The 11,533-nt window shown below is 35.0% G+C and overlaps 1 protein-coding gene across 1 annotated transcript in view; it reads left to right on the top strand.

Moving 5' to 3' along the window:
* Nucleotides 1–3,714: 3,714 nt before the first annotated feature.
* Nucleotides 3,715–11,533, top strand: part of LOC107715017 (testis development-related protein-like) — a 16,837-nt gene continuing 9,018 nt past the window's right edge. The window contains exons 1-2 of the mRNA XM_016521043.1: nucleotides 3,715–4,030; nucleotides 9,413–9,460. Coding sequence (XP_016376529.1) covers nucleotides 3,944–4,030; nucleotides 9,413–9,460 — 135 coding nt within the window. The 5' untranslated portion in view covers nucleotides 3,715–3,943. The remainder of the gene's footprint in view (nucleotides 4,031–9,412; nucleotides 9,461–11,533) is intronic.

The raw sequence follows: 11,533 nt of genomic DNA, 5'->3' as shown, positions 1-11,533 counted from the left end.
ACCAAATACACAAAATAATGTTCTTTTTAGCAGCATCATATGACCCCTTTAAACCCGGATGATTGTAACCACTCTAAGTTCGTCTGCCTTGGGAAAGCTAGCGTGTCTCTGACATAGTGATAACACTCATTACCAGGTCTCGTCCCATTCGTCGATCTTTGTGATATCACAAATCCCGGAAAATGTGCGTTGTAGTCCAAACGAGTCGTTCGTTGTAGTTTTTGAAAAGTGATTTCTGTTAAATAAAATATCTCCTTTTGAAGTGGACTTTGAGATTTGTAACTTTGCAGATCTTTTTTATGCTCAAACAGCAACATTACAGACTAACTAAAGTTGAAAAAGTGAAAAAGCATAATAGGACCCCTTTAAAACTACATACAGCTGCCTTAACAGGCCTACATGTAGCGCTAATCGTTGTTATATTAACGATTCAGTCATTTGCCAGTGAATAAAATCCAATCCAAACCTACTTGTTGTCTTGTTGAATATCTTGTTTCAATTTCTGAAAATAAAATGAGTGACTGTTCACTGACTGGAAAAAAATCAGAGTCTCTTATGGTCGCCTTATGGCTGCATACAATTAAATTATTTATTAAAAATACAAAACCATAATATTGTGAACTATTTTTCTATTTAACTGTTCTGTTGTAACATATTGTAAAATGTCATTTATTGACGACAAGGCTGAATTTTCAGCAGTCTTCAGTGTCACATGATCCTTCAAAAATCAGCTGATTATTATTAATATTATTAATGTTAAATGATTGAGCTGCTTAATTTTTGTGGAAATACATTGTAATAAATTTTTTAGCAAAAGAACATCGTGTTTGAAATATAATTTTTTTTGTAACATAAATGTCTTTCAGTCACTTTTGATAAATTTAATGTATTCTTGCTGAATAAAAGTATTGATTAAAAAAAAAAAACAATCCTACTGACCGCAAACTTTTGAACGGTAGTGTATACAGATGCATATGTACTGTATCTTTGGTTTAATACCTTCACACCTCGCAGATCAATTCTGTGCACATCCTAAATCAGACAGGACTCTTATCACACCAGCGCTCAACACAGGCTCTGTTTATGTATTTACTGTAAACATGCCTGTATAAAGATGATGTCTGATGACCCTTCTGATCTGTAGTTTTTTGTGTTTTCTCAGATAAGGTCAGCTTTTCTGACTTGTTTGTTGTGGGTAAATTGTAATATTATAGCATAAGCTGCTGTTTCCAAGCTATTCTTCATATCTGCCAGAACTCACAGTGGGAAACGGTCAACTTCTTAAACAGCTTCATAACCCTTAAGTTCATAATCTCCTTAATGAAGACCCCGAGGAGACCTTAGAAGTGCTCTGCATGTGTTTAAATTCTTTAAGCAGTTAACAGAGAGTATATTCTTTACATTTAAAGCATGGGAACATTCACATCACATGAGCACATACATATACATCCAAGGAATGTCTGATAAGCAAGACTATTGATTAAACAGACTTATTACATGGAAAACTTTACATTGAAGTCACATGGATATGCTGCACAAATAGTGTATTCTTCACATTTAGTGTGAACACATTCAAAGTATCTATACTCAAAACATTTATGGATGTTTCTTCAATTTTGGACATTTTTATTGTACAAAGAATCAATTTTTATAAAAAGTTTATTTTTGTTAAATGGAGGTTATATTAAAAGTGCAATATTTGTTTTAATATCTCTCGTGTAATAGTGGATTAAATCCCAAATCACAACCATCCCTCACATGTTTCCACCACGATTAACAATTTGACCCCTAATAATATTTAATGAAAAATATTGTACTTGATTAACAATGTCAGTGAAGGGCTTGAGATGAAATATGAGACACAATAAAGAAAAGTCAATCTTAATGTCACTTGAATACAGTATTTTATTGTGTAATTTCTAATTCTAATCAATTTGTACTTTTGACATACAGTCAAACCAAAAATTATTCAGACACCAGATATAATTTTTCATATTTTTTTTATTATGGGTGCAGGACACTATTGTTCATTTATATAAGTGAGGATAGCAAAATAAAGCGAACTGTGACATATTATACCCAAAAATTCTTCATACAGTGGACCACCAGTAAAATTGAAAAAAAAGTGGGACAAAAATGATTGAGACACTTTGACCTGACTATATTTTGCTTAAGTGTTTTTCTTTAATTGCTAATGCGACTTTTTTACACCACAGACTGAACAAAATTAAGCATTGCTTGGTAATTGGTTGACCTAAATTGGTATTATCTAATTGTGTTCTTAAATGTAACAGCTGACAGCTATACAATAATTCATTAGAATTATGTTCATTACATAACCTAATTACATAACCTACATAACCTTACATTGCCTAATTCATTACATACCTTTCTATCAAAGTTATCTGACATTATCAAGATGAATTTGTTCTGACACAGTGTAACTCTGAGTTCTTGTCGTATTTTATTACCATTTTCTAAACTATAGGCGAATAAACTGTGATAATGTGAGAAATGTTGAAGGGTCAGATTATAAGAACAGCAGCGAAATAATAATTATCGCCCCCTATAATTTAATTCACTTATTAATGTGTCACCCTACTTTTGAAATCGCTCCTGTTTGACAATATGAAGTTCTGGAGGTATTTAAGTAAGAAGCATATGGATCATTCGATGAAGGGAAAATTTGAATAGTTTGAGTATGCAAGTAGAGGAAAAAGACAGTATTTAAAGTATGGATGAATGAGAATATACATAGGAATGTGTGATTAAAAGACAGAGTAAAAATAGCTAACTGTCTTTAAAAGCTTTTTTGGGTCATATTTTGGTTATTTAAATGTCATATACATTAACCAGATTTCTATATCTAGGTAAGGCCACATTTTGGTTTTATAAATCAGAATAGAATCATTTGGTCTGTTTTAATCAGAATTTTGGGTCATGGAAACGCATTATGAGAATGGCAGAATGTGAGTGTAGAGAACAAAAGTGTATTTTTGGAACATCATAACTGAATGTTCCTTTGTTTTTGATTATGTCATCGGTCATTAATAAACCCATATCTGTTGACCAGTATGAATATGGAAGGAGAGAATTGGACAATGAAAATAATATAGCAAAAAGAGGGCATTTGTAGTTATGCAAAATATGAGAGAATGAGAATATAAATGGGAATATTACAATAAAAAAGAATTGAGAGACTAAGAGTGCGGTACAATATCTGTGTTTACAAGCTTTTTTGGGTTATATTTTGGTTATTTAATTTTAAATGGCATGTGTATTAACCAGATTGCCATATGCAGATTAGGCCATAGTTTGGTTTTTAGAAATCAGAATAGAATCAGCTGGCCTGTTTTAATTAGAATTTTGGGTCATGTAAACACCTTATTTGGAATATGCATCATCTGCTTGGATCTGCTTATGACATCGACCATTAATATCTGTTGACCACTAGGATTGACCAATATGAGTGTGGAATGAGAGAATAGGACAATGAAAATATATGTAATATACCACCATAATTAGAGTCTACAAGAGTATGAGAATGGCAGAATGTGAGGATCGAGAACCGAACCTCTAAAGACATATCTGACTGCTCCTGATAAGACCTCCTGTCCGGGTGGGAAGGAGGGTCCGAGGGGACCATCGCCCCGCCCACGTTGCCATGACAACCAGCTGATCAGCGGCAATCTGATCCACAATGGGAGGAGCGGCGGTCCAGGTGCTCCAGCCAACCGTGTGCTCAGACGTTCATCAGAAGAAGATAGTGGGCCGGAGTAAAGTGTGCGTGTGGGGTATCGCGAAGGGCAGGGCGCGATCACAGACGGGTTATTGTTCTGATTTAACCGCTGCCTCCTCGCGATCTCCTCGAGTCTTCACTCGCATCCCATGGGCTTGGAAAATACCGTTCTTCCGAGATACAGCTGAACTCCCTGCGCGTATAATGTTCAAGAAGAGCAAGAGCAAAGTTCTGGTGGATGAAGCGTCAGAGGAGGACGACGTGGCGTGGCATCACGAGCACGCGAGGAAGGTAAGGTGGGATGTTGCCCGTGGGCTTCAAACTTGAGAGATCAGAAGTACTTGAGTCTAATAGTTTGGCTGTGTTGCATTTCTGCCTGTACAGTAAGTGTATTGTTTACAAAGCGGATGCGCCCCCGAGTCAGTGAGTCGTAAAGTCAGATTATAAGAACAGCAGCGAAATAATAATTATCGCCCCCTATAATTTAATTCACTTATTAATGTGTCACCCTACTTTTGAAATCGCTCCTGTTTGACAATATGAAGTTCTGGAGGTATTTAAGTAAGAAGCATATGGATCATTCGATGAAGGGAAAATTTGAATAGTTTGAGTATGCAAGTAGAGGAAAAAGACAGTATTTAAAGTATGGATGAATGAGAATATACATAGGAATGTGTGATTAAAAGACAGAGTAAAAATAGCTAACTGTCTTTAAAAGCTTTTTTGGGTCATATTTTGGTTATTTAAATGTCATATACATTAACCAGATTTCTATATCTAGGTAAGGCCACATTTTGGTTTTATAAATCAGAATAGAATCATTTGGTCTGTTTTAATCAGAATTTTGGGTCATGGAAACGCATTATGAGAATGGCAGAATGTGAGTGTAGAGAACAAAAGTGTATTTTTGGAACATCATAACTGAATGTTCCTTTGTTTTTGATTATGTCATCGGCCATTAATAAACCCATATCTGTTGACCAGTATGAATATGGAAGGAGAGAATTGGACAATGAAAATAATATAGCAAAAAGAGGGCATTTGTAGTTATGCAAAATATGAGAGAATGAGAATATAAATGGGAATATTACAATAAAAAAGAATTGAGAGACTAAGAGTGCGGTACAATATCTGTGTTTACAAGCTTTTTTGGGTTATATTTTGGTTATTTAATTTTAAATGGCATGTGTATTAACCAGATTGCCATATGCAGATTAGGCCATAGTTTGGTTTTTAGAAATCAGAATAGAATCAGCTGGCCTGTTTTAATTAGAATTTTGGGTCATGTAAACACCTTATTTGGAATATGCATCATCTGCTTGGATCTGCTTATGACATCGACCATTAATATCTGTTGACCACTAGGATTGACCAATATGAGTGTGGAATGAGAGAATAGGACAATGAAAATATATGTAATATACCACCATAATTAGAGTCTACAAGAGTATGAGAATGGCAGAATGTGAGGATCGAGAACAGAAGTGTATTTTATTGGTTCCAATTTTCCACTGGAGTTCAGATCAGTCTTGAGAAGTGAGTACATAACATATATCATCATGTAGTTTGATTGTCGTGGATAAGATCTATCTTAATTAAATGTGGCTTTGTTGTGGCTGAGTTTAAATACAGATTCATGGCATTCACCTCCGTCCTCCCTTTCAGATCTAATGTTGTCAGCTGTTAGACTGCAGGAGTCAGATAAGGTCCCTACAGCGTAACAGCAGGAGACGGTTGCAGATAAGCTTTCTTTCTGTCCCCCTCACCCTTTTTTTTATGTATTTCAGAAGCTTGCAGTAAAAAGTTAAAGATTCCCACCTTTTGGAAGGCCAAACAAAGTAGTTTCGCTTTCACATGAGGCACACAGCGTCTTCACGACATGGCAGCGGAAACAACAAAACTACAGTGAGAATAAAAGTTACGCCTTCTTTCTTGTGAACATTGCGTGAACATTTGGGCGGCGTTATGCAAATCTTCCCAGATAGCGACGTAGACATGTGGGGGCGTGTTAGAACGAGCCATTTTAGGTAGGTGTGGCTGACTCTTAACTTTTATAAAGAATATCTCTTTGGATTTGAGACTTTAGTCTTTGCAACTTTACAGATCTTCTTTATGCACCAAGAGCTTGTAACACTCCAAAGAGAAAGGAAAAATTGAAATCGCATCATATGACCCCTTTAATGTGAATAATGGGAGATTGAAACACATTTTGAAGTAGTGAACATTAAAGCCACGTAACTAATCGTCTGTTTCTGCTGATGGTGTCTTTCCAGTTTTTTATTTACTTTTGGTTACTAGCTTACCAATAACACCATCATCTGCTCAAACAACTTGATGGAAATGCACCTAATTCACTTTTTTTTGTTTTTTTTGCGAACTGTGCTTCACATTGGGATGGAAACCCAGCTGAAAGTTGGCCTTTATTAGAAAACCAGATTTTTAAATATTATGCGCAGCAATATTTTACCTAACTGATGCGTATTTTATTAATTTATGTGAAAATTAAGATGATGAGGTGATTGATTATCACACGTACCAAAAATACCATGGTATTTTCAAAGTTTCATAGTGTTTGATATAAATTTTATATATATTTCCAAGTAATATAGCAAACATCTGATACCATCTCTGTATTGTGACAGTAAAGTAAGTAAAGGAAAGAGCTTCAAGGAACACCATGGTACTTATATATAAAGAAAAAGACGATTTTTAGTAATATTAAACCATATGAATGTCCAAAAACACATTATTACCAAGATAGTGCCAAAAAATTTTAACATTTCCAAAAATATGGAAATATCTTGGTATGTTTACCATTGGTATTTACACACTTTCAAAAAAGTACTGAAAACCTACCACGGTACTAGCATGTTATTCGGATGTGTACCATGGTTTTACCTTGGAGTACCATCATACCATGGTACTTAAATTTCATTTGATAGCATCATTGTTCCACCATGGTACTATTTGTAAGGGCATGCAAGGTTCTTCAAAAAACATCATGGTATTATCATAGTACATGTCCACTAAAACACAGTATTACCGAGGTAAATATTCAATTTCCAAACATATTGTACTTTGCAAAAAAATACCGTGGTACTTTGATATATACCATGGTACTGAATTAGCATTTACACAGTTACAAAAAAAGTACAGAAATGGCCATCGTAACACCCATGGTATTGTTGGAATTACCTTGGAATACCATCTTGTAAATACCACGGTACATGAACTTTTGGACCCTAAAATATGTCAAAGTACCATAGTATTACCATTTGATACTGTACCGTGTACTATCACAGTAGGCCTACTTTTTTTGTAGTTTATGCAAGGTACAGAGAATACCATTGTACTATTAAAGTACAAAAACATAATATGACTGTTGTAAACTATTATTTCCATTGTACCATGTCCAAAACATGGTAGTACCACGGTAATTTTGTTAGTGAAGCTTATAGCTTATTTTAATAGTGGTACTAGGCTTGTGGATTGTATGTTAGAGAGGGAAAGGAATGTTCTGATGTTGTACGGTCTACAAAGGGATATTTCAGTGAGATCCTTCAGCTGCTAGTCAGTTTGTTCATCCAGAACTTGGTATGTAGAGCAGGAAGCTCGACGGATGAGGACAAACGGACCTGCACTTACATTCAGTTCCAGTTCTATTCAGGTCCTGTCAGGACTTCAAATTTTGTAGAAAGTTTCGATTTTCCTTTGATTTTCCTCTAGATGAATATCCTCTCTGTTCCAGCGGTTTATATGAAGCCATTTTATGAGTGTTGGTTGTATTTTAAACCATGTCAGGGTGCCAGTAGGTAAACATCATTATTTTGAGGTACAGTCTTGTTTATTTGTGGTTAGTTCCTTCATAAATCAACCGAAGGCAGAATAAATGGACTCCTATGACCCTGTGTTCTTCAATCACAGGCTTTTTTTTCAGTAAAGTCAAGTCTGAGCTGTCCCTAATATGCCACAGTCATAAGAAATGACAGAGTCCAGAGGGTAAAAGACTTAAAATATCCGAAACATTCCTCTTTGCTCAGTCTCAGCTTCACTCCTTCATTTATAAATGAGCACTCGAGAGAGTATTCGCACTGTAACCAGGCCAAATGCTTCGGTAAGATGGGGTGGAGGTGTGTGGCAGTGATATAAGGAGTGAGAGGGAGTAGAAATGAAGGAGGCAGAGGGTTGTGGGTAGAGGGAGGAATGACATGGACATTGCAGAACAGAGGTTGATCTTTCTCTCTCTCTGTTTGTGTGAATCATATTCTGCCTTCAAGCCATTTCTGAATAAAGTGTTTGCTCTGGATTTGCTCTTTAAACCTTGTCTTATTGGCATAAGTGTTGGCCATAATCAAGGGTATATATTTTACAGATATTTTACATTTTATATATTAAAACATTTGGAGTCAGTAAAATTAAAGTTTTTTAATAAGTTGCGCCTGCTCACAAAGGCTGCATTTATTTGATCGAAAAATACAGTAAAGCAGTAATATTATGAAATATTATTACAATTTACAATAAATAAAATAATGTTTTCTGTCTTAATATATATTAAAATGAATTTCAGCATCATTACTCCAGTCTTCAGTGTCACATGATCCTTCAGAAATCATTCTAATATACTGATTTGGTGCTCATAAAACATTTCTTGTTTTTCATCATTATTATTATTATTATTATTATTATTATTATCATCAATGATGAAAACAGTTGTGCTGCTTAGTATTTTTGGGGAAACTGTGATACATTTGTTTCAGGATTCTTTGATGAATAGCAGTTATTTGAATTAAAAACCAAAGCTTTAAGATTATGAATGTCTTTGCTCTCACTTTTGATCAATTTAATGCATCCTTGCTGAAAAAAAAAATTATTAATAAATAAAAAAATTTAAAATTAAACTTACTAATCCTAAACTTACGATTATTTACATTATATTTTTAGGTGACTGGCTTAAAAAATTCTGGGGTCCCAAGAGCAAAGATGACAGATATATTTATTAAATATACATATAGTCATAAATTAGGTTTTCATCATGAATGTGTGTTTGTATTTTGTGTACTGTTAATGAAGAATAGTGATAAAACATTACCAAAATATACACCAGTTCATGAGGGTGAAAGTATTGTGTGACAACTACATTTCCCATAATTCCCTATGGTGATAAAGCATCAGTTACACACCTAATGTGCATCCTTTGCTCTTCGGTTTGTTGCGCTAGAGCTAAAAGTTTCCTGTCTTTGTAGGGCAGTGAAAATGTGAAGCGAGTAAGAACTTTCCAGGAGGCAGCAGTAGCGCAGGTGGGGCAGGAAGGAAGGGGAAGAGGTCAGACCCTTAACAGGAAGTTGAATGCCAGAGCAGTTCTGATTGATCACTCAAAATAGACAGCATTAATGATTACATTACCACTAATAGATCGGATTATTACTTGAAAATAGTGGGATATCCATATATGAGGAGTTTTTAATTCCTTGCCATATTTGTGTTATGACTGTGTCTTGACAGAAAACAAGATAATTTTCAAGTCCCTCCTCAAATGTGCAAGACCTTGTTTTGACGTTAGCGTGCTAAAAATATAACTTGCATTTTTTTGTGTGTGTGTTCGTATACATTATCATGTGTTTAAGTGTGTCGCATGTTCTCATTGTTTTGTTCTCCTTGGCCTTTGCTTTTCAGGATAAAGACTCTGAGGGAACAGAGGAAGTTCTGAGCCCCTCAACAAAGGTAAACACACACCAATACACACACGCATAACATTTTGTTGCTTTGAACAGAAATGCGAAAATTTGTTGACAGTGTCCGAAACAATACCATTGCAGCATTTTTAGGATGTGACGTGAAAAGCCTGATATGAAACGCTGAGTTTCTGTTGTCTTTTTATTTTTGTTAGTTCTTAGTGAAAGGACGCATTGAATGGCAAGATTTTGATAGTACAGTATGTGTGTGTTGTGCGTAATCTGTTAAACATGTAGAGAGGATGTGACACATTCTTTCAGAACAATCTGGACAATAGCAAAAGCCGTCTTGAGACTAGTAAACATTCAGCGGCGTGCTTTCCTTCAGTGGACTGCTGCTGTCATGTCATATTTCAAATTGTCAAATAAATATCTGAACTATTCTGTGACCAGTAGAATTAAACAGCTGTTTTTGACCTTCTGTGTAATCAGGGGTTAACCTTTGTATTGTTAGCATGAGCAGCTGGTAAATGCAATGAAATTCAAATTTTTGCAGTGTAAAAAGCTCCAGCATAGACCCTACCCATATTTAATTTCCGACAGGAATGAAAATGAGGCTGTGAAGGATAGAAGTACAGCACGTTCAATGGATTATACTGTTGTTTAACAACATAGCAATTGTTCAGCTGACAAAACATCTTTCCGTAAATAACTTGCAGTACCCAAGAGCTCCACAAAGGAGGTTTGAAAGTTGTGAGTTGTGAAAATTAAGTGATTTTGGACCTTTACACAGCACATTCTGTACATTTACCCCTCACAGCCTCATTTTCATCCACGTAAAATTCATTATAGCATTTAAGGTCTATGAACAACTATTCAAAATTAGCTGCATATTACGATGAACTTATTTTTTCCATGCAACATAAATAACAAATGTTTAATTTATGTTATAGTGAGTGTTTGTTTGTTTGTTTGTTTGTTTATTTATTTATTTAATTTTTATATTTCTTTGTTTTTAATTTTATTTTTTATTTGAAATCCCATTAATTTTCCCCAAAGAGAAACTGATTTCAGGATTCCTAGAATCCTAAGTATTTAAAGGGTTAGTTCACCCAAAAATGAAAATTAGCCCACAAATTACTCACCCTCAAGTCATCCTAGGTGTATATGACTTTCTTCTTTCAGACGAATCCAGTCGGAGTTATATTAAAAACTGTCTTTGATCTTTCAAGCTGTTTAATGCCACTCAGCAGGTGTTGCATGCATCAGTCCAAAAGAAGTTAAATAAAAAGCGCCCATCCATTAAAAAAAAGTGTCTCACATGGCTCCGGGGGGTGAACAAAGGCCTCCTGTAGCGAATCGATGCGTTTTTGTACGAAAAATATCCATATTCAAAACGTAATAATCACTTTAATGTAGCTTGCGATAACAGTCCTACATGGAAGCAGCTCCGGGCGGATGACGTATGAAGTCAGCTTTGCGCATGCGCCGCTCAGAAGTGACGAACACGGAAGCGCAGCGGAGAGATCAAAACAAAACAACGGTCAAGAATTAGAAGTACAAAACGAGGATTTGTAAAGAAGAATGTCGGAGGATTTCGATATAAGCCAAAAGGAGACTGGTTTTCCTTTGCTAAAGTAAGGAAACTTACTTCCTTTGCTCCTGTTAACAAACGTTGGTTTTCACGAGACTCACCAGCGCATGCGCAACGCTGAACTCATACGTCATTCAGGCATATTTACAACAAAAATCAATTTATGACATATTAAAAGACTAATTACTTTCACCCCAAATACTAATTAGTTGTAATTTTACATTTTTTACATTTGCCACTATCCTAGGTTTTGCCCATTTGTCAGTAAGAATTGTTTACTCATTTAAAACACAATCAAATTTAATATGCTCCCTTACTCTTTTATATATTTTAATATGTCAAGTCAGAATAAGCATGTTGTTTGAATTTTTACATAAATATTGTGTTACACTGAATGACAATGTAACATTATTTCAACCACATTTTGACATTTTATTCTCCGAAAAACTTATTTGAAACCTTAAAAGTAGACACCTTACTTAGATTTAATGTGCTTTCTATAGACATAAAATCACTTTTGTAAATTTA

The sequence above is a fragment of the Sinocyclocheilus rhinocerous genome, unplaced genomic scaffold, assembly GCF_001515625.1.
Source record: "Sinocyclocheilus rhinocerous isolate Xijiao unplaced genomic scaffold, SAMN03320098_v1.1 scaffold28, whole genome shotgun sequence".
Taxonomy (NCBI): domain Eukaryota; kingdom Metazoa; phylum Chordata; class Actinopteri; order Cypriniformes; family Cyprinidae; genus Sinocyclocheilus; species Sinocyclocheilus rhinocerous.
Note: the sequence above shows the minus strand (reverse complement) of the source record. Positions and strands in the feature narration are given on the sequence as shown.